Genomic DNA, 22,681 nt, shown 5'->3' with positions numbered 1-22,681 from the left:
CGGACATGTGTGTGTCCGTGTGTGTTAGCTCTATGCCCCATTCTGAAGCATATAACCAACTAGCCCAAAAAGCCACGTTGTCAATAAGAAGCCTCCGCACAATGGCGCAAATACCGCTGTGCTGTCCTGCCTTGTCCGTAAGCGTATTACCGTTTTCGCAACACCGGATCACCCGAAATGCAGCAACGTACGCTGGTAGCGACATTTTTTGGTGACTGATCATGTTTACATTGAAGGCTTAAAACTGCAATGATTTTTATATTCTACTTATCTGCTGGCGTAAAGCGTTCCTTAGCAACATGTCCACTAACGTGAAATCTTTTGAAATTTCTTCTCCGAGAGAACTGCTGCCGTCGAGAATTGTCTCAGGCGTATTGTAGTGGCATGAGTCGTTGCAGTATGTCACTGCTGTTCACACTATTGCCACATATATCTCGTGATTTGCAACAGCGAAGAACTTTACGGTGAACTAAAAAAAGAAAACCAATCTATCTTAGTCAAATGGCAAGGCGGTTCCGTATCAATCACAGTGAATACGTTTACAGGTTGTTTCACGCAAATATAGAACCAAATATGTAAAAAAGTCGTTAACCTCGACCGAATGAATCCAATGGAGTATGTCATGTAGTGCTCATTAAAATATGTTTCATATTGCGCCTAATTGATTAACTGGGGTCGATAATGCAGCATTTTCAATATTAATTTCTGACCAAGTGGGTGCCAGTCACGTCGTAGAAAGGCATTCCAAAACGGCCGGTCCAATTTTTGGTGGCGTGGTGATCTTTTTTGATTTTTAAAGAAAGCGCATGACATATCTAATGAAACCACGTGACTGCGCCGCTCGTGCGCTACCGTACTGCAGCGCTCTCAAACGTGCTTCGAGCAAAACAACCGGCGCATGAAATATCAGCATATCGAGGACGACGGCGTTTCCTTGCCGTGTGAAGTCGGCAGAAATGTTGAAGCACCGTGAAGCCGAAGCATAAAGCCGTGGCCGGTAATTTCGCCGTGGTCCACGCGCCGGTTGCTTCGCTCGTAGCGCGTTTGAGAGCGCTGGAGTACGGCAGCACACGAGTCACGTGGTCCTGTTTCGCGGGCTTTCTTTAAAAGGGGATGCACACGGAGGACAGCAAAAATAGCAGTCATGCTGACAATCAAATTATGATGAAAATAACCCCTTGAATAACTGAGCAGGAAGAACAAAGATACAGTACGCCAAGATATGTTATGCGACAGTTTTTGGAATCTCATTTGCATATTAGTCAATCTCATCGTATGTAAGTCAAACTTACATCCACGATATCTTTTAAATCGCTGTCGTGTGAACGCCGCGAGACGCAAAGAAACCCCATTCTGGCATTCTCCAGACTTCATAACGAAGCACCACGCAAGGGAAACTTCGATAACGGCACTGCAGGAGCATCAGAATTTTCGTGCAAGGTGCCGAACGCGTTGGAGTACGTAGAACAGTGCAGTGTATACTAGGAAGTATCATGGCACCGACACAAGTAAAAAGAAAGAAAAAATACCGAGAAAGATGTTCGACTGCGCGTAGACGTTCGCGGGCGTGTTTTTGTCGAGATCGCGCGAGCGTCACCACGCGACTGTGCTCCACCAATAGGGACGCGCAAACCTCATCGCCTGCCCTCGCTGGAGAACTCTGGCAGATATATAAAAGAATGTCACTGTCGCTAGTTTTATTCAAGTAGCTTAGTAGCAGCAGTATCAGCTTGAGAAGCGTAGTTCAGCCACCGTTAATTGTTTCGCTCGGTGTTGTTTCTATTTCAGTATCTTGTATCTTAGGATAAACGATACATTATTGAATATATCGGAAATACAGATACAGATACTCGTCTTACGAGACGTATCGTGATACAGATAGAAGATACCCAAGGAGTATCTAAGATAGTATCTAAGATACATGTATCTTCGATACTGCCCAGCACTGGTAAGAGGCTAGTATGGTAGTGTCATAAGCGTAAAGAAAAGGTTCAGAGTTAGTAACTGTTTGATGAAGGTCACTCATGTAAATTAAAAATAAAAGAGGGCCAAGAATGGAACCTTGAAGAACGCCTTGATTGGTAGTCAAAAAGTTTGATAATGTAGAGCGAACATGAACAGCCTGTTGTCGATCACATAGGTAGCTTTTAATTAGTGTTAATGCAGGTCCAACAATACCAATAGACTTAAGTTTGGTTTCCAGGATGCTGTGATTAAGGGAGTGAAAAGCTTTGGTTAAGTCAATGAACAATGCTCCAGCAAATTCACCAGAATCAATGGCTCTTTTAATCTTATCAGTAAAAGTTAGCAAAGCAAGATTCGCAGAAAAAGGCTGGTCGGAAGCCGAAGTGATGAGAAGTTAAAATAGAGAATTTAGATAAGTAATTAGTGATGCGTTTCTCGATACACTTCTCTATTATTTTACAAAAAGCTGATAAAATGGCTATTCGGCGATAATTTGAAATGCATGTTCTGTCACCTTTCTTGAACACTGGAATGATTTTGGTCTTTTTTAATTGTAATGGGGAATGACCCGGTCTTGAAGATTAGATTGATAACGCGGGATAGTGGGACGGTAATATGGTTAGCAAATAATTTATTATTGGACGAGTGAATTCCGCCAAGACCGGCAGTAGTGTCTCTGAGTTCTAATAATGCCAATTATCTCGTTCGGATCTGTTGGGAAAAGGTAAAATGATTGTGAAGAGCGGACTCGAGAGTGATTCAGGGTTAGAGGTGGAGTAGAACCTTGATTGCAAAAAAAAATGAATTCAATTGATTCGCAATGTCAATTGGCTGATCTAAAACGCGGTCTGCAGTTTGAATTTCATTATAGGTAGTTCAGACGTGTTCTTGTTTAAGAAGGAATTAATAATTTTCCATTGTTCTTTATAGTTGTTGCCAGCACACGTTATTTTGTCTTCGTAATAATTTTTTGCTATTTTTAGCAGTCTGTTAAGAGTATTATAATACAAAATGTAACGAGAGTTTAATTTAATGTTATAAGGACGGCGTTTGACTTTATTATAAAGGTTTTCTTTTTTGCGCATGCTTGTCAGAAGACTGTTTGTTATCCACGGGTTATGAGGAGTTGAATAGATTTTCTTGCATTTGACCGCTGAGATACTATCATGAAGACACTTACAAATGCGAGAAGAAAGTTAATCAAAAGCTATGTTAGCGTCCGTGCACGTTTCAATGGAAGACCAGTCGACATTGCTTATGTGGTTCACTAACTCCTCTTTGTTTAGAATTGTTTTTGTAAATCTTAAATCACGATTATGCATGAAACTTCCATACGAAAAGAAAACAGGATAATGATCAGTAATGTTCGCCTTAAGGACACCGCAGTTTTCAGGTGAAAGGAAGTTAGAAAGAACATGATCAATGAGTGCGCTACTGCGCCCAGGAATACATTAAGCAGGAAGAGTGATTAATGATTCATACCGGACACCTTGAAAACAGTTTGCGTACTCAGTGCGATTAGATCCATCATCGAGTAAATCAATGTTAATATCACCCAGAATAACTACATTATTACGTTCAAGAGATAAAGTTTCAAGGACAGCGTTGAAACTTGTACAAAACTCTGAGACTGACGCTGAAGGTGAACGATAGATAGTGCCAACAATAAGTTTATTAGTATTATCAGCTAACGACAGCTCATTTGGTTCTATCCAAACGGATTCGCAGTTATCGACAGCAATATGAAGATCAGATCTGCGCTTATAATGTAAAGTAGGCAAAATAAAGATGGCTGCGCCACCGTGCCTACTCGATTTGCGATTGCAATATTCTGACAAATATCCCTGTAAGCCGAACAAGTTTTTATTTTCAGGTGAAAGCCATGTTTCCGACATGCAGACGAGGGAAGAGGAATTTTTGAAAGGATGTAGAAGTGCGTTGATTTCATCATGATTTCGTTTTAGGCTACGCGCGTTAAAGTGAATTGCTGATAAGCTAGAATTGTTCAAGAAAGAATCTAATTTATTAATACTGAGATAAGACGACATGATGGAGTGCGGTTTAACTTGATAGATAAGTTACTATAGGTGACCAGATCTACCGAAAGACAGAAAGGTCAGCTTCGGTGCGAATGCGATACACCCTACTTTCGTTAGATTGCCTCGCCTTAATCTGGCAATTGTCCGTCTAGAGGTACGCCCAACCCTTCTCTCTTTTTTTGGGAAAGAGCTTTCGCGAACAACCTTTTGTTATCAGGGGTGAGGTGATCATTTGCAAATACCGGATCATGACAAGGGCCTGGGAGTCCTAGATCATTCCTGTGCAGTTTGGCCTTGCCAGCCTTGCTTAGAAATTCGTGCTTTTTGTCGCAGGAGCAAAAGCACGCAATAATGTTTTTGTTTGAGTCAGTCTTAGTGGGGACGCGATGAATGACATCGATGTCTGAGGCATTGATAGTGCAGTTGATTTTAGTAGCCATAGCTTTTACGATGGCTGTACAATCTTCCCCTTGAGTGCACGGAATCCCTTTTAGTTCTACATTGTTTAAGTCTCGAATACTGTTCCAGTTCAGACACACGGTTGGCCAGTGTTTCATTTTGTTTCTTCTGTGATTTGTTAGAGGCAACTAATGTTGCGTTCTCCGAGCGGAGTTCCTCAACGAGCGCATTGAGACCATTGACGCCTGATACAAGGCTTTCAACTTCAGCCTTCAGCATTGATACCTCAAGTTGGGGTAGCTGAAGTTTGGATTTACATTTTTCAATGAGCTTAGAAGCTATTTCATCCAGTTTACCTTCACTCCATGCCTCAAGTTGCTCAATGCGCCTCGCCAACTCGACATTCGAGGGCATAGTTGTAGGCACACAAAAACAACACAATGGTACAGTGCGGTAGTAAAGACACAGCTAAATCACCCACAGCAGCAGCCACGGCAACACACGACGCCTAAAGCAATAACAAAAGACACTAACCTGAGGAGGGTTGAGATCGCGAGTTGCGTATCCCTATGTGCATACGTTTCGAGGAAATAGGCTGCATAATATACATATGATTCAAATCTGTTAAGGGCTTGAGGAGATCAAAGAACCTGAAGGTCTCTCAGAATTTAAAACATTTTTTTCCATATGGAATAATTGGTTTTGAAGCCGACGTGATCGTCCCACGCGTATTACCGGCGACAAACTTGGCAATCACCGCGGTACTCCGGACAAATATTCTATTTCAGAAGCCCACTCAAGCAAAACAGTTTTCGAGATATACCTGATTGACTCTAGCTCAGCGATTAAAAAAAATATATCTTGAGTCGGTGACCGGAGTGCGCACCATGTAAACAAAAAAGAGAAGAAAGAAGCAAGACAGCACAGACGGTACTGCATTACGCTGCGCGCTTCCAACTTAAAGGACTCCCTTTGCGAGACGGCATAGGCAAAGCGATTTTCGTGCTTTTCCAAGCACAAAGTGATGTCTATATTATATTTCCATAAGGTATGTGACAGTTTGCAGCACAGAGATGGACCGGTATCTAATAATTTTATATATGTTTAAGGTGAAAGCCTTATATGCCTCATCAAACACGGAAATTGATCGTGTGCGGCGTCGGCGTCCAGCGACGTCAACACGAATAATGCAAACAGTAATCACGGGATGACGTCGCCACATGACGTCATCATGACGTCACATATCGCCAAAATTTGTCACGCCATCATGACGTGACATAACGTGGCGTCGCATGGCGACGTCATCACATGTTATCGTTGCTTTCTTCAAAAGTGGGCCGATCACGGAGGCAGTGCAAAACCAGATGGGGTGCAGAAAGCTTGCCATTCCTCTGATCCTGAAGGCAGAGCAAGACCACGTTACGTGCAGAGAGCTTTCGGAAGAGGGCCGGGGAGGATAAGTACATCGACCGAGAAGAAAAAAGAATATGGCTTTCGCTTTCGAGTCGTCTTAGGCGAGTGGACAAGAAACCCTGCAAGTATCTTTTTTCATTGTGCGTGATAGCTGCGGCGAACACCGGCGGCGGTTGACATCGCTACACCGAAATCGGCTTCTGTTGTGAGCTCATAATAGCTCAACAACGTTGCTTGTTGCGGATACTCCGACTCATAATAGCTCACGCTGCAAAACGAGAAACGACTTAAGAGTACTACGGGAGAGTGATACGCTGTACTTACATAAGCTGCACGATGGCAACCTCGAATGTACTGATGCAACGTTCAGTTTACAACAAACTGTGAACGTTTTAGATTACTTTTGGGACGATGAGCAACGGAGTCACCTTCTATCAAGCGGACCTTCCTGCGTCCTAGGTACGATAAGGCTGGCGCACTCCTCATAAGTTTGGCAGTCGGCGCTCTACGAAGACACCATGCGGAAGCCCTGCTGGGCATTTCTGTGCTTTCGAAACGGTAGAAGTTCTTACAGTCGAAAGAATATTTTTTGACAACAAGAAGCACAGAATTGTGTACCAGCGCTACTTTTAGAGAATATGTAGAGTGAGCGGAAACTGCGCGCGGTTGCTACGATGGAGTATCCGCAAAGAAGCTCCTTGCGTGAAAAGCAAGCAATCCCTGAGGGCAAGCTATGTGACATACACTCTTACATTGGTCTTCCTGTGCAAATAAATGGGGCGGACCAGAATAAAGCCTGAATTAGGCGATCGCGCGGCCGCAGCTGTGACGGCCCGTCGACGATTTCTATCTGTCCCACTGTTGGACCAGTTGAGCGGCTCAGAAGCGTCACCTCTTAATTATTTATTTATTTTAGCACCAGTGTGCCTTACGGTATAAATGAAAAAAAATTAACTCTGTTGCCTATGAAGTGCAGGAGCGGTCTATGATTCGCGGATGCATTTGGAATCAACGTCCATCGACACTGTCGACGAGTACAGTGTGAGGTTCTGATATTAAGAGAGTGCGCTAGAAAGTGTAGTCGGTATTTGGGGAAATGAGATAAATTCATTGCGTCCCTCGCACCATATATATAACGAACGATAAGTACCTATTACCATTCGTTGGTGCAATAAGTACAGGTTGGAATAATACTTAGAGCGAAAAAAGAAAGAAGCATTACAAGGAAGGAAATGCACAAACCAGCGCTCACACACAACTGAAAGTTTATTGCACGCGTGAAAAAAAGCATATATACAAAAATGGGAGTGCGTCGCGCGTGTCATAAGAGGCACAAAAAGTCAAACGAAGGCGCGTGCTTACAGTCGATTAATAAAGTTGAATTCCTTGTCTTGTAACGACTGAGAAGGTGGACTGACACAAAGTGTGGCGTTATTTGTGACATGATATGCCTCCGAAATTTCTCGCGTTGTCTTATTAGGTTGATAGTACAAAATTACTGTGCTTTTGAAGATGGGGTTACATTTTCATGACTGACATAGCGATGCGAGATGAGACGGCTCCATTCAATGAATTTCGATGCTCGCTGAGGCACGTATTAATAGATCGACCAGTCTGCGGGTACAAGAAAGAGAAACTTGCGGTTAATTCCTACACAATTTAGAAAACAATTGGCATGCATAGACCGTATTTTCTTTGCCCACCGCAGACCCCTGCGACCTTAATACGACTAAACTTATTTGCGGCGGCAAACACAACCTTCACCTCCACATCGCTTCCCTACGTTCTTCAGGCCATGCGACTTCTTATACATATCTGGAATAACTGCAATATTTCTAGTTTCTTCATTACTTACGGATAGAGGACGACCGTGTTAATCTTTCTTTGCCATGCGAACAGATTTTCGCAAACCGATACAACGATACGCATGATATCCCGCCTCTTTGATCACTTTGCAGCTGTAAACTACTGCTTATCTTATGTGCGCAAGTTTGTTTTCCAATGCTGTGCGTAATCATGACATCACAATTCCTCGTTTAACAATATTCGAATGCGCCGACGCGAAATTAACCACCGATTTTGCTGAACGCGGGCTATACTGCCCGCAAACATGCTCCGCAGTGAAACTTAAAAGCATGTATCAATAGGCTGCAAATTATCAGAGCAAGGCGTCTCGCAAGTAAATTCTAGTCCCATCCCTTTTTCTTTAAACACGTTTAGAATGTGCTCACTTCTTTGTACAGCGCGTGACTTGTCAATTAAAATCAAATAATCATCTGTATAGCGGAACAGTGTAATACCTCTCTACAGTTTGGCTAAACCCAATCACGAGCCGCTATGGTATTAAATGCCAAAGCGGCTTGTGAACAAGTAATCTTTGAATAAATACGAATTCGGTATTCCAGCTCACATTGCTCACGGTAGCACGTTTTGACTGCATGTATCGGCACGATTTAACTCGCATGCAGCTTAACTGCTACATCCGGTATACATCCGCTCGGTAATACCTACGCTGACTGCGTCAGTCCTTTCGCATTTCATGTGAAGAGATACATGCAGGTGCGTTCAGACATGTGTAGTATTTAGGATTTAATAATGGTCAACCAGCGGCGACGCGTTTTTTTTTTGTTTTGTTTTTCGTTTGGTGCTCCCATGGCGCCAACGAGCAGCGAGCAACGGAACAGTCGGCGTGCTCGCCGTACACACTTTTCCCTCAGTGCTTCGGGCGCCCGCGAGGTGTTCTGGAATAGCTTGAAAAAGGTTAGAATAACAGAGAGCTGAGCTAGTTGGTACGTATTCATTCTAAAAAAATTGGCCGCGTATCTGCGTGCTTCGCTGCAAATGTCGTGTAAAGACGATAGAAGAGGCGCTGTGTGAGATATGGACGCCATCTGGCAATACGTCGGGAAACATGAGTGCTGTGTTGCGTGCTGGTAGTCCCGGCGCAGCAGCAGGCGAAGACCGGCGGTGACCAACGCGACCGGCGGGGACGCCAGCCAGCCCGAAAACGCGGTTTGGCGCGAAGCGCTGAAGCAGAGAAACGTCCGCACTCAACGAGTACTCTCCACACACTCTTTTATTTACACGTCGCCTGAGTAAAACAGGAACGCCAGGGCGGCGCCCACAACCGGCAGCCTGAAGGCCGCCCACAACGCTGCTTTTTCATTTTTTAAATATTTTTTTCACCTTCTTGGCCTTCTCAAAAGTAAAGTTTTTCAACACCAACCCATGGCATTCGTACAGTGCAATACAGAACCGAAACCGAAACACAACAATGAGCTCGTGCGAAGGGCACGGAGGAAGGCAAATTTCAGCGCAGTCGCATTTTAAGCTTCGTTGAAACAGCGCTCACTAGACGACGACGAAGTAAGTGCCTTCTTTTACTTCGTCGTCGTCTAGTGAGCGCTGTTTCAACAAAGATGAACGCATACCAACTCGCTCAAGCTTCCATTCTTATGCATTTTCAGCGCAGCTTAAGAAACTAGGGTCCTTAAAATTACGTATGTATGCATTTTCTATTAAAGGAACACGCCACCTAATACTTACCTAGTGATGTTGCACCTCAGATATGCATGATATTTACTTTTTGATCGACAACGTTCACAAGTATGAACAGCCGTACCAGTTCAAGACGGCTGGCCCTTGGGCAAGTGGTTCAACTTTGGCCGAGTGGCTGAATCGAGGGACGTGCCGACAAACAGAAAGACAGACAGACAGAAAGACAGACCAAAATTTCTGCGTTTAAGTTCCCCAAGAAAGACTATCGTCTTTAAAAGAGACTCTTCAGTTGCGTCTCTTCAGTTGTTAGTCGGCGTTTGTGGTGTCCTTATCTCTTTCTTGTGTCCGTGTTTGCACGCCCTGTCTCTTTTTAGATTGAAAAAGGTGTCTTGCCTGTCCACCTTGAAGATCTTTTTGCAGCAGGAGTGCAGGCAGTACATTATGAGGCCCGCAAATGCACCGCGAGAGCTCTGCACGTGCACGGAAGCGAGCGGCAGCGCGTTGGAGAGAAGGGAAAACGTGCGTTGCTTGCTCCTAGCTCTATTTTTGTGCCAGAGATGGCACTGCCTGTGAAGTGTAGCAGCGCCACTAAGCGATGCTTGGGAAGCCTATAGGTGGATAGCAAAACGGCGCGTCGTCTGCTACAGCACTAGCAGCACCTTCAGCACCTTCAGCAACAGAAATACTTTTAATACCTCCAAAGTCAGTGTAAAATCACCGCAGCAGCAGCACATCACAGCCAGCGTCACGCCGCGTGCCTTTTCCCGCTATTTCTCTGTCCCTCTAACTTAAAATAATCTGCAATATACAGGTAATAATTGTTAGAAAACCTGCAATGCTGACCGATTCGTGGCCCCGTAATGCTCAGATGTTTCACAATTTCGAGAATGTATCCTTTAAGCGCCTTGCTGCTGTGAAGAAAAGATTGATTTTGAGCAACGGCTCTTCATTTATTGAAACTGTTTCTGCGCATGCGCTTTTTCTTACGAATGCGTGCGTTCTTCAGGAACGTATTACTGCTGAAAAAGATGCGTAAGAGTCTAAAAGATAAAAGGTAGACTCTGTGTATGCACACTTTTTAGATTTATCGCATAATGCATACTACTAACTTCTGTAGAATTATTATTAGATGCGAAGCATCTAATAGCGCAGTTCTAACCAGTGGTGGTGGTAGTGTGCGGCGTGACCACTCTTACTGCGCATGCGCATGCCCTCACCACACACCTCCTCTCCGCTGTACCTCTCCACTCCTCCTCCACTTCCCCTCTCCCCTTTTCTCCTCTCCACTTCCCCCTCCCCTTCCCCCTCTCTCCTTTCCCTCTCCACTCTTCCTCTGAAATGCGGGCTAGACATTCCGAAATTCTCTCCTGCGCAACGCCGCGATGAGCGCCAGCGCATGCGCGTCCCCTCCTCCTCTCTTTCCTCTCCTACGCTGTCCCCCTCTCGCGCGCCTGTCGACCACGCTTCCCGCTCGCCCTGTGAGAAAAAACGGCTAGGCTGGAGGGAAGACACGACGCGCGTAGCGTTCCTCCTCGCGTTCCACGACGCGAGGTCGGTAGCATACCCAACGAACGCCAACGGAACGCGATCGTGCAAGTGCTCCGGCTTCGCATCGCCTGATGGTCCCCTTTAGCGGGAAATGGTGTAATGTTTTTAGGTATACTTGTCGTAAAAACACTTTCTTTTGAGACGACCGAAGTAAAAGGTACGCTTCGTCAACATTAACGGTATCTTCCATACTACTTTCCATATAATCTTTCGGTTATTCACTTGAAATAAAAATTGCAGAGAAACGCAACTGATATAGCGTTAGAAACAAACAAAGCAATACGCCCTGTACTACCAAAATGTGCACTTCTCCTGCGGATTCATAGGGGTCCCTGTGGCGCAGCCAAAGGCCCTCGAGAACTCCGGCATGTTCATGAGAGGCACTATGCACCGTGACCGGTATGGTGCGTAGCGTCGTCCTGATGTTCTGTACTGACTGCACCATTTTACACAATGGTTGATGAAGAACAGTTGCTCCGATGACATGCTGAGCCCGGCCAGTGTTTCATTCTTGTGTTGCGGAGACAACGAAGCGAAGGCCGCGTATGCGATCATGGTGCCCACCAGGTCGGCAATGTTTTCGGAGTCCACCAAGTCGTTCAACGTCTCCTGCTGACGACTCAAAGACAGCTGCAAACGACGACCGTTCTATGGGTTATCTGATACACGGAAATGCCAATCTGAATAAGTGAGCTACAATAACACAATGATCTTGTTATGTTTACTTGAAGAAATAATGGGGCACTTAACCCTGCAATAGCCTGGACAAATGAAAAAGTCGCAGGAATGGTTTTACTAAATCACGTACGCTCTTAGGCTAAAACTTTACCAAATCATGCTCATGATAGTTTATGTGATTAGATTTAGGTGCACCTTAAAGAACCCCAGGCGGTCGAAATTTCCGGAGCCATCCACTAAGACGTCTCTCATAATTATATCGTGGTATTGGGACGTTAAACCCAAAAATTATTATTATTATTATTATTATTATTATTATTATTATTATTATTATTATTATTATTATTATTATTATTATTATTATTATTATTATTATTATTATTTATGGCAAGCACTCTGTCACAAAGAAGCAACGGATGAATAAGTGTTAGCCTCCGCTTTTGTTGTGCTTGTTGTGTTGTTGCCCTCAACAATTTAGCCGAGTGGTCGCGTCCTGCAAAGACAATAGATGCAGGGGTTCTGTGAGCGTCCACTTTATAACGGGGCAGTGATCTGTGCGCTACCAATGTAGAAGAAAAAAAAAACAAATGGCCTGTCTACAACAATTAAATATATTCTCCTACAGAAAAAAGAAAATATCATACATTCAAAGCCCAATCCTGTGCCCCTTACGTCAGAATGACCTTATTTTCCCATTTTTTTTATTCTTGCCCTTTCTCCGCACTTTTCCGCCATGAATCCTCTAACCACCTGTTAATTATTTCTACAACGTACCTGTTTACCTTTCCATTGTTGTCCCTCAAGCCTCTTCATGTAAGCTAGTACCGAAACCTACACACGCGTTGATTCAATTATAACGTGCTCCGTCGTTTCCTTAGCTTCCCCGCAGCATGTAGATTTTTCTTCTTCTTCTTTACTGAACCTCGCTTTATATCTACGCGTTCTAAGGCATAATTGAAAATTTGAGCGCGAAGGGAAAAGGGCGAAGACGAGAAAAGACAGGACTGCTCACACGTGAACTTTTAACGCCATGACGTTAAAGAGCTCGTTTCGCAGAAGTGTCGGTTTCGGCGTCGTTGGCTGTGAGCGGAAATTCGGCGGTGTCCCTGAGCGACAACTCGAGATAGGTGCAAATGAATAAATAATAAGGATGCTCGGTTAGAGCGAGAATCGAACCCAGGCCTCCTGCGTGGCCAACAGGTGTTATACCACGGAGCCTCCCAGTGCTTGAAACTCCGTTGTAAAAAAAGCGCTATAAGAATGTCTTGTAGTGGAAGCAGTATCCTTAACGCATTTAATATTGCGTGGCAGAAGCGTATAATGGCGCCATGCGTCAAAACAAGCGAATTGCACGAGGAGTGGATGGTCTAAAGCTGCCCACAGATTACAGAGTGCGCAGCTGCGAAGGTGCGCGTAGCACCTTACGGACGCGTAGTGCTTCGCCAATTTACAAAAGGAATATTTATGGCACTGTGGCCAATTTGCAAGTGTACTAGCAGTATAAGCATTCTAGAATAGTTTGAAACGCTTGAAACTGCCAATGTTACGCGCACAAACGTCCATTTCCGTGTGGCGCGGTTGAAGGCGATGCACACGGGGCCCGATTACGCTATCGCGTTCTGCTGCTGAAAGCGAAGCGCAAGCGTCCTTCAAGATTTTTATTGAAGTGAACAAAGCATATAAGCGATTGCCAAAATATGTATGCTGCCAAACACAACATGTTATAAAATACGACATACGACGGCCAAAGTAAACATATGCAATTTTCGTAAGCGTGTTCCTTCATTTCTTCGACTATATATATATATATATATATATATATATATATATATATATATATATATATATATATATATATATATATATATATATATATATATATATATATATATACATATACATGCATAGAGGATGAAGAGTCTGTCTTCGGCTGCCGTAAAATAAATAGCAAAAAGGTAGACGCTTCTAAAAAGTTGTTTATTTGTCGACGTTTCCATGGGAGACCGATCTTGATGAAGTTGACTGTCATGTCGATAAATAAACAAATAGTTTTTTAGAAGCGTATACCTTTTTCCTATATATATATATATATATATATATATATATATATATATATATATATATATGTCAAGAAGTGAAATGTGCTTACAACAGACTTATGCGATTTTCTCAAGCAGAGTGCCCTTCTCGTGTATTCCTGTCTGTCTTCGGTGGGCCAGTATTGACGCTTTATTCCTTCCACATCAAAAGCGTGCATGAGCTCGTGCGCGATTATCTGCAATTCGAGAAAAAATATGGGAGTGACAATAATTCCGGCAGATGACACAGAGGGCGATGCGCGTTATCGCGCATCGCCCTGTATGTGCGTATTTTTTTTCATTCCTCCACTCGTCAGTTCTTGGCAGCACGAACATTCATGAAGTCATACCAACTAGTCCCCGTAAGCAGCTTTACTCGCAAGTGGTAACCGCCAGGCGAAAGGTCTTTCCAGACTTTGTGCGTGTCGGAAGTGGGCCCTTCACGTTTCGTGCGAATGCCACTCGCATGGCCCATCAAGGAGGCAAGTAGTGACCGCTTATGGGGATCCGGATGAACAGACGTGGAGTTCATTCATGTACGGGCCTGTGGCTGCACTCCTTCTCTAAACATTTATGGAAAGCGCTAAATTTTTGCTATGGACCAAGAGAATTAAGAGTGGTAGTCTTATTTCGATAGCCATTATATGGAAATTGTTGGCGGGTGTATGACATGGCCGTCGCCATCATGTTCCGTACAAATTCCAATATTCAACTCTTGTTTTTTGAGGTTCAGTGAATCATCTTTGAGCGTACATTTTAGAAGTATTGTCACATTCGGGAGGCATGATAGATTTTATGCACGTATGCAGAGATATAGAATGTAGGTATGTAATGCAACTTTAATGTAAAACATTGTTTGGGTCTTTCTCCTAGCGCGTATTGCTGTACGATGTTTCTTGCACATTCTAGTTCGTTTGAAATTGCTCTACATTATGTATCTTCACCCTGCGGTTTCACGGCACTGCGCTTATAGCGAATAAATATTACGCCGTATGGGATAACTAATTAAGGCATTAGTAAGTACTTACCATTCCAAGGCCAGCGTAGTTTAATCCGATTGGCGCATGTGGATACATGAATGGGCTTTGCATAATTGCTGTTGGTATTATGATAGAGTTTTCTGGCCTCAAATAATAAGCGTTGGCTTCTGTATCGTTATACAGTGGAGACGTCTGGTCCATCCAAATATCGTGAGACGAGAGAGATAGAGCTTTTATCCAAGCGGGGAAAAGTTGGTCCAGTGATGCATCCGGGTATGGTTCTGCGGAAGGCGACAAACAGCTTAATTTGGTCACTCCCTCTAACTCGCTGCAATCATGGGCTATGTTTCCCATGCCATGGTAACAACGGTAGAGATTCAACATCTACTACAAGCATTTTATGTGAAGGAAAAGCGTTTCTCAACGTATTGTCGAATGTTCTTTGCCTTTTATTGTTATGAGTCGCTTATCTTGGGAAATGAGGAAGACGACGAGTTGTTTCCAGGTTCCCCATTTTTGTTGTTGTGGTGCAAATATTGCGAATATACTGTCGAAGTGCAAATATTGTAAATAAACTTATTTTCCAAGATTTCCCGTAACATCTTCGGTAGAGGTGCTGTGCACATCCGAAGCCCAACACGGGATTTCGCAGCGAACATCTTGTGAACAAATATTTCACGTCGACAGAAAGGTCCGCTCGGCTATCACAACTCAACCCCAGCGAGGTTCTCGTTACCTAACTCCGAGACCGTACTAGTGAAGTCTGCCGCACCGATAGCGTGCACGACGGTCGGAGACTGGCCGGCTGAGTAAGAGCGAGCCAGCAAGAGCAACCGGTGCGACCCAACTCATACGCCATGCTCTCATACTCATACTCAAGCTGACATACTCATACTCATACTCATGCTCATACTCATGCTGACATGACGTGTGCTGACATAGGAAAGGGTAGTGCAGTGGGATATGCCTGCCGGTGTCGTGATGTGGAGTGCGTTATTGATGGAGCTATGCGAGTACTTCTGAAGGAAACAGTGATAGGCGATGCGGTGACACGCGGAAAGATTGAGAAGACCCGTTTTGCTTTTGAGGCACACTATGCTTATGCCACATAAGTACGAAAAATAGATCAACCAAACGACCCGATTCTGCACGGATTCTCATTCGTTCACTAAGTATATCTGCTGCAGATTGCACATGGACACCGCTTCTTCTATTTTAGATGCCGTATTTACTCGAATCTAAGCCGATGTTTTTTTCGAAAAAACGCTGTGCGAAAGTGGGGGGGTCGGCTTAGATTCAAGTACAATGAATAGGTTTTTTTCTTTTCTGGCCTTGCGAATTTTGGGGGTCGGCTTAGAATCGAGGCCGGCCTAGATTCGAGTAAATACGGTATATAGATTTATAGCCGAAATTTTTATGTCCTGTAGGGCGCGACGCAAGTGACGCTTTGAATACCTGAGAGATCTATTCTCTCATCATATGACAATGGCGATATATGCGGCGCAGGAAAGATCGCAGCATATGGTGACGATTAGGTGTTTTGGTGGTCATATTTGTTCAACAGTGAAATTTGAGATTCAGCATGGAAATTACAAAAGATTACGCTTATTGCGCTGGTTTAGATTGAACACAAGAGAGAGTTAGGCCAGAGAAAACAAAGGGGCCAATAATTGTCTTTAACTGCAGTGTAGTCGCAAGTAATTAGCACATTGATCGAGACAGATCGCCGGGCGCGATCTATTTCACTATCGCCCTTAAAATTTGATGGTCACTATCTCGACTTACGTGCAGCTTTCGCGATTTCTAAAAAAAGGCTATGCCAGAATGTCATGCACTGCAACTTTCTAATATAAACAACTGCCATAAAGTTAATAATTAAAAACGTAATGAACGAGTTTTTGTTAATTAGTCGTAACAGTGACACTTGAGCTGCGACAAAGTATTTCCGTCTTGGCGTAGAGTTTTGTGCGCAAACGACAGGAGCCTCACCCTCATAGAATTTTTATAGGAAGATCTGTATTGTCTCAAAGTCACCACGAGTATATAGCCTTAACAGTTTACGAGAAAGCATTTGGTTCAGTTGATACATCAGCAGTCATGCATGCGTTGGGGAATCAGTGTATGAGAGCCGTATATAGGACCAGAAAAAAATAATCATCGGCCCCACAGCCACCATAGTCTTCTCTAAAGGAAGCTATAAATTAGAACGCTATAAAAATGCTATGAAGTAGGAACAGTGCCATTTTTACACGGGGACACAAAAAACGACACGGACAAGCGCGAACTTTTAACTGAACTTTTATTGCACACGAAAGGTAAATATATACCGTGAAATTGTCCAGAAACTAAAAACATGACGAAATTTTATGGCATAATCATACCTGCTCTTCCAAAAATGACGATTCTTTCGGCGACAAACAGAGAGATGCCGTGCTGATACATGATGACCCTTCATGCGCTATCTGGGCGGCTTCCATGATTTCGCGAGTGTGTTGGTCCTGATGCCTGCCGACGATCGTGGTTTCTTCGAACAGAGAGGCGCATCCGCAAGAACGGCAGTGAATAGCTAAAAAAACCTTCTTTAGCATTGCGCACATAATTGTTGTGCTCACGAAGGTGCTCATGTAGACACCTTCCCGTCTGGCCTACATAGCACTCCTTGCATGACAGTGGGACAGCTTCTAGGCCAGAAATCATGGAAGCCGCCCAGATAGCGCATGCAGGTTTTAATTGTATGAACACGGCATCTCTGTTTGTCGCCGAAAGAATTGCCATTTTTGGAAGAGCAGATGTGATTATGCCATAATATCTCGTAATGTTTTAATTTATTTTTTGGAACAATGCGCCGTATATATTTACCTTTCTTGTGCAATAAAAGTTCAGTTAAAAGTCAGCACTTGTCCGTGTCATTTTTTGTGTCCTCGTGTAAAAATCGCGCTGTTCCTATTTTGTTATGCAAAACCAAGTAGCCCGAAGCTGCACTTTACTATGAAGAAGGGTATAACACAGGGAGATACGATCTCATCTATGCTATTCACAGTGAAAAAGTTTGAGAAAAGAGTCGATAGAGAATACCTTAGTAACCTGCAATTCGCTGATGACATTGCGTTGCTGAGTATATAAGGGGTCGAAGAGAAAAACATGATCAGTGACTCGGAGAGTCAAAGCAAAGAGGGGGGTCTCAAAATTAACATGAAAACAACAAGCAATGTTCAACAGTACTCGGATGAGTTGTTTGGGAGGGGTAAAGGACTACGTCTACTTAAGGGAGGTACTGACCTCAGATGCCAACTGCGAAGTAACAACAGGAATAAGAATGGGCGGGCGCATCGAGCAGGTATTCTCAGATCATGAGTCGCAGTTTACCAGCATCGCCCAACAGAAAAGGATATATAACAGCTGGATCTTACCGGTTGTCACTTATCCTGTTAATGGGGACGGCAATCGCCGGGCGGATTCTAAGGGCTGGCGTCACGGCCCTCCGAAAACGCACCACGAAAGCGCGGACAATTTAGAGTTGGTCCTTTGGTGCGCCAGCGAACGCCGGTTGTGGTCCAAAGACCGAGTCAGAGCCGAGAGTCGACAACACAAACGAAAACGAAATATATTCTCAGTTAAGGCAATACAAATATCCCAAACACATGCACACTCGGCTGATACCAGTTACAACTTCACAATATTACTCAGATGGTGTTTACACAACGGGAGCTAAACAAACAGATCACACGCTACAAATGCAATCGCATGCATTACAACTATTCAATGAGAGTTAAAGTCCTGAATAAACAATGGCGTATCCAGTCCACAATACTTGGACGGTAATCGAATGCTTCTCTTCAAGGAAACACTCACGCCAGCTCCAGCGTTGATCGTCGTAGCTAAAACCGTCGTCGTGACTTGTCACGGCTCACACGGCGTCGTCATCCAATTCTTCCAGATCGACGATCGACTGACCGCACACCATCATAAACACGTCTTCTTTGGCTAACGGAGCCACACTTAGCGTAACTTCACCATATCCGGGCCGACTGACTCGCTCACTCCTTCGCTGACTGTCCGACCCTCGTCGTTTGCACGCTTTTATCCCTTCTTCCCCGGTTTCTAGAAGCGTCGGGAGTGGTCTTCGGCGTGCAGTACAGCTAAGGCTAGAGAAAGGGCGAGAGCTTTCTCGTAGGTTCGAATCGCGGCGGCATCGCTCGCGGATGCGTCACCCTTTCCTTCTAGAAAGATCCAGGCTTTGCCGGGCGTTCGATCGTGTTGACGGCGTCTGGCTCGGGTGGGTGAGGAGGATGCGGCGCGCCGGCGTCTTTTGATGCTTGTTTTTTCGTTGTTCGCGCTTCTTGGTCGCGCGGCTCGCGCTGTTCTGTCTCGTAGCTGCTTGGAAGCGGGCGCGCGCGCGCTTTATAACACGCTAATTTGTGACACCGGTACTTATCTTCGGGAGCAGAAGCCTGGAGGCTTACAAAAGAGGGTTGAACTTAAATTCAGGATGACGCAGCGAGTCATTGAAAGGAAAACGATAGGTGAAACGTGGAAGGAGAAGAGCCGAGTAGTTCAGGGAAAACGCCTGTTAATGAGTTCCTAGTTGTAATCAATAACCGGGCATGGGCAGGACGTTTAGAAGCCAAGATAACCGCTTATCATTACGAGTAACATACTGGATTCCAAGGCAAGGCAAGCGTGCCGGGGACAAACAAAATTAGGTGAGCAGATGAGATCAAGAAGGTTACGGGAATAACGCAGCCACACCAAGCGCAGGTCTGCGTTAATAGGAGACACATGGGAGAGGCCGTTGCCCTGCAATGGACGTTGCCAGGCTGACAACTATGATGATGCAAGCGTCTACTGCCTGGCTCTCACCTGCCCTCTCTCAGCTGACCCTCACCAATGTTTTCAAAGCCTGTCGTCGCCTCTGTCTCGCTTCTTCAATCAAGGATGACGAGAGGCGAGGTTGAGGACGGCCTCGCCAGGGCTCTCTTTGGAGGGCCCACCTATGTCACGTCAGTGAACTATGTCCCGTCCATCACGTATCGCGGAAATGTTAGTCACCTTTGAGCTTGTAACAAAGCGTGGGGCACTGAAATGCGTGTTAGGTGTATGGAAATTGAACAACACTTACTGTAAGCTTGTTCGACGAAGTCGGGGTCTAATCGACGACCAGGACTTCCTACGTAGGTCTTTAAGTAGTCCAATGTGTTGATGGCATCACTTCGAATACTGGAGCTGATCCAGCTTGCAGACTTGAGGGCCTGCTTCAAGGTGTTGATGATGTGGGTCACCATGTTCTTCGCCTGGTCTATCAGCACCAGAGGAACCTCTTGAAGAAGATAATTATATAGGGGTACCGTATGAACGCAAGATTCACGGGACGCAGTATATCAAGTTTTGAGGATAAAATGCAGCTATGAGCAGTACGACAACTCAATGCCAGGATAGTCTAACTGTAGCGCTCCTATGCAATTCCTTTCAGAGAACATCTTAAGTTCTCTTAACATTGTTGTGTTCAGACTATTGCAGCAGTTTGGCGGCCATGGCAGCAGGTAGCAGGAGCACAAATGGCTTACACTTTTCAGAATCAGAATCCGCTTTATTCCGAAAGCATAATTTCGGGGTCTTGCAGACAAACAGCAGTCACAAAGAGATTGACGGGACGCGGGGGCCTTCAAATACCAACGAACAGTGAATTTCATATAATTTCAGCAATGGTGAACCAAAGGAACCATTATGAAAATCAAATGAACTTTCTTGTGAACATGTAAAGCTTGCATAAAGAGTATCTGAAAAGTGAATGAACACAATTCAATTACTTTTAACAATATAATTCTGGAACTAAAGAAATATTGAACGAAATGTTTGCAGAAATTACCAATTTTTTTCAGATATAGTAAACGGTTAGGCCTACGTAAAAGTGCGTACAGTTTACGTGTTAGCAAACGGTCAACACGCGAGAATTACCCCAAGAAGCTCTGACTTCTCCCGAATGAATGAATGAACACCTTTATTTGCCCCTGTTGAAAGGGGAACGGGGCAGTGGGATAGAGAGTAGGAGGCGGGTAAGACTACGCGAAGTAGGCCTCGTCTAACCTCTCAGCCCACTCTAGGATGGCTTCCTGAATGTTGGGCCTCGAGCTGCGCAAGGCAGTCTCCCACTGCTCCTCAATAGAAGTTAAGCGTGTCAGGAAAGGGGGAAGAGGGTGCTTAGGGCATCGCCGCATGACGTAGTTTAAGTCTGCTGTGGAAGAGGTGCAAAACATGCAAGATGGAGAAGGCTAACCGGAGGGATGAGTGCGGTGGAGGAGGTCAGCGGAAGGAAAGATGTGTCTGTAGCTGTCGCCACGGAATTTCACTGGAAATTGGTGGAAAGGTTAAAAGTTCTAATCGTCAGTGTGTGCAAATGTCGTGGAATGAAATAAGCCGATCGCGCACCGTAAACGGCGCCTCCTCCATGGCGAGTTGCGACACATCTGGTGCTTGCGCCCGGACCGTAAATCCTCGCGCACTGGCATGATCCACCTCGTTTCCGGCAAGGCCCAGATGCATGGGAGTTCAGATTAGCGCTACAGTTTGATCAAAGGGATGGGCCAAAAGCAGGCAAAGAGCTGGCTCAGAGACCCTTCCCGCTCCAAAATTATAAATGGCTGTTTTGGAGTCGCTTACGACAACAGATGAATTAGGGATTGTAAGGGCAAGGGCTACAGCCGCCTCTTCCGCCTCCGCCGAAGAAGAGGCAGCAATAGAGGCGACCGCAGTGACCTGGCCGTGAGTGTTGATCATTGATATTGCATCATCTTATGGGAATGTGAAGCCATCGGCTCCGCCTTCAGCGAGGACATGTGCGCAGCGCTCTTGCGCAGCCCAGAACTCCATGACCAAACCCTGGCCGTCCAGAGTGCCCGCGAACGGGCCGCCAAGCTCGGCTTGGCGGTTCCGTACGTGGGACTAGCCGGGTGGCTCTCCCCTGCGTCTTCTCTGGACCCCAATAAAGTTTGCATCATCATCATCATCATGTTTCCTGTTCCCATAATCATTGGCATCAGCAGAAATCACGTCATTTAAGCAGGAGAATTGTTTTTGAGGGCCTTTGTAAGTTGCCGCCTGCGCTGTTTGCGGGGCGCAGAGTGCGTGTTTTTGGAAAGTGGGGTAATGTAGAGATTCTCGTGTATGTGTTGTTGAATTGTGTACTTAGCCTTGGTGATGGGTGCTGGTGTGACAGAAAGACTTTGTAGGATGTATTGGCCTGTCACGGTGTTCGAACGTCTGTTATACTACGATGTAAGATGTGCTTCTGTGAGTTCAGCAACGGTGTTGAAAGTGCCAGTACGCATAGGTCCTTCACTGGAGGTCCGTATGGGTACCCCCAACGCGAAATGTGTTTTGCGTAAAAGGGTGTTCGTCTGATCGGATTCTGATTTAAGAAATTATAGATAGCGTGTTGGAAATGTAATCTGACTGACAGCGAAGACCTGGACCAAGTGGAGGAGTTCAATCTTCTTTAGTCCGCCATGTTTGCTAGAGACCAGACCTAGAAGGCGCAGGGTGTGATAACCTGTGCTGTGAAGTGTATTTAGCGTGTACCTAGCCGGTTGCGTTGAATGTCTAAACCAGGCACACGGAGCCTATCCACTCTAGTAACAGGGATGTGTTTCGGATGACTTGTATATTATATATGTGTTTTTCGGCCCCTCGGTCAGATGGCAGAAGTAGCTCAGATATCGGATGGTAGCATGTGAGATTCATAGCCCCTGCAAGCGCCACAGTCGTCTTAGGTAAATGCATAAGGGACCATGAGATTTTTTTATAGTCTCCCTAACGATTGAATGGAATCGTGACGCCTGTCTTAAAGTAACGTAAGGTGCACAACAAAGTGGACATACCCGAGTTTAAGTAGGGGCTCATGATCGCCAGGTTCATAACTTTCAGGATGTGTTTGTAGCAAACTTCTATAGCACTCTTGCCTTGAAGAAACAAATAAGGCTCAGTGAATTGCACCAGCTGCCTGTAGAAGCTCCAGGCGACCAGGTATCGAAGCCCCTCCGTTCCGACCAATTCGCTCTTCAAGAGATTCACGAGGATTTTGGTTGCT

The 22,681-nt window shown here is 44.9% G+C and overlaps 1 protein-coding gene across 1 annotated transcript; it reads right to left on the bottom strand.

The window, feature by feature from the left end:
- Positions 1-11,153: 11,153 nt before the first annotated feature.
- On the bottom strand, positions 11,154-21,138 carry LOC125760295 (neprilysin-4-like). Its single transcript, XM_049420175.1, has 3 exons — positions 21,025-21,138; positions 19,770-19,913; positions 11,154-11,492 (listed from the first exon to the last, which is right to left on the bottom strand). The coding sequence occupies exons 1-3, from the start codon at positions 21,136-21,138 to the stop codon at positions 11,154-11,156; spliced, it is 597 nt and encodes a 198-aa protein (XP_049276132.1).
- Positions 21,139-22,681: the final 1,543 nt, after the last annotated feature.

Source organism: Rhipicephalus sanguineus, chromosome 10 (assembly GCF_013339695.2).
Source record: "Rhipicephalus sanguineus isolate Rsan-2018 chromosome 10, BIME_Rsan_1.4, whole genome shotgun sequence".
Taxonomy (NCBI): domain Eukaryota; kingdom Metazoa; phylum Arthropoda; class Arachnida; order Ixodida; family Ixodidae; genus Rhipicephalus; species Rhipicephalus sanguineus.
The sequence above is the reverse complement of the archived record's forward strand: the minus strand, read 5'-3'. Positions and strand labels throughout refer to the sequence as shown.

What these genes read in the sequence shown, in the direction of transcription:
- LOC125760295 (XM_049420175.1), bottom strand. Translation starts at nt 21,138, where the DNA reads ATGCATCTGGGCCTTGCCGGAAACGAGGTGGATCATGCCAGTGCGCGA. An exon ending in TGGAGGAGGCGCCGTTTACG is followed by an intron (nt 19,914 to 21,024) that starts GTGCGCGATCGG and finishes CTTCTTCAAGAG; the next exon opens with GTTCCTCTGGTGCTGATAGA. An exon ending in TGGACTACTTAAAGACCTAC is followed by an intron (nt 11,493 to 19,769) that starts GTAGGAAGTCCT and finishes CGTCGTTTGCAG; the next exon opens with CTGTCTTTGAGTCGTCAGCA.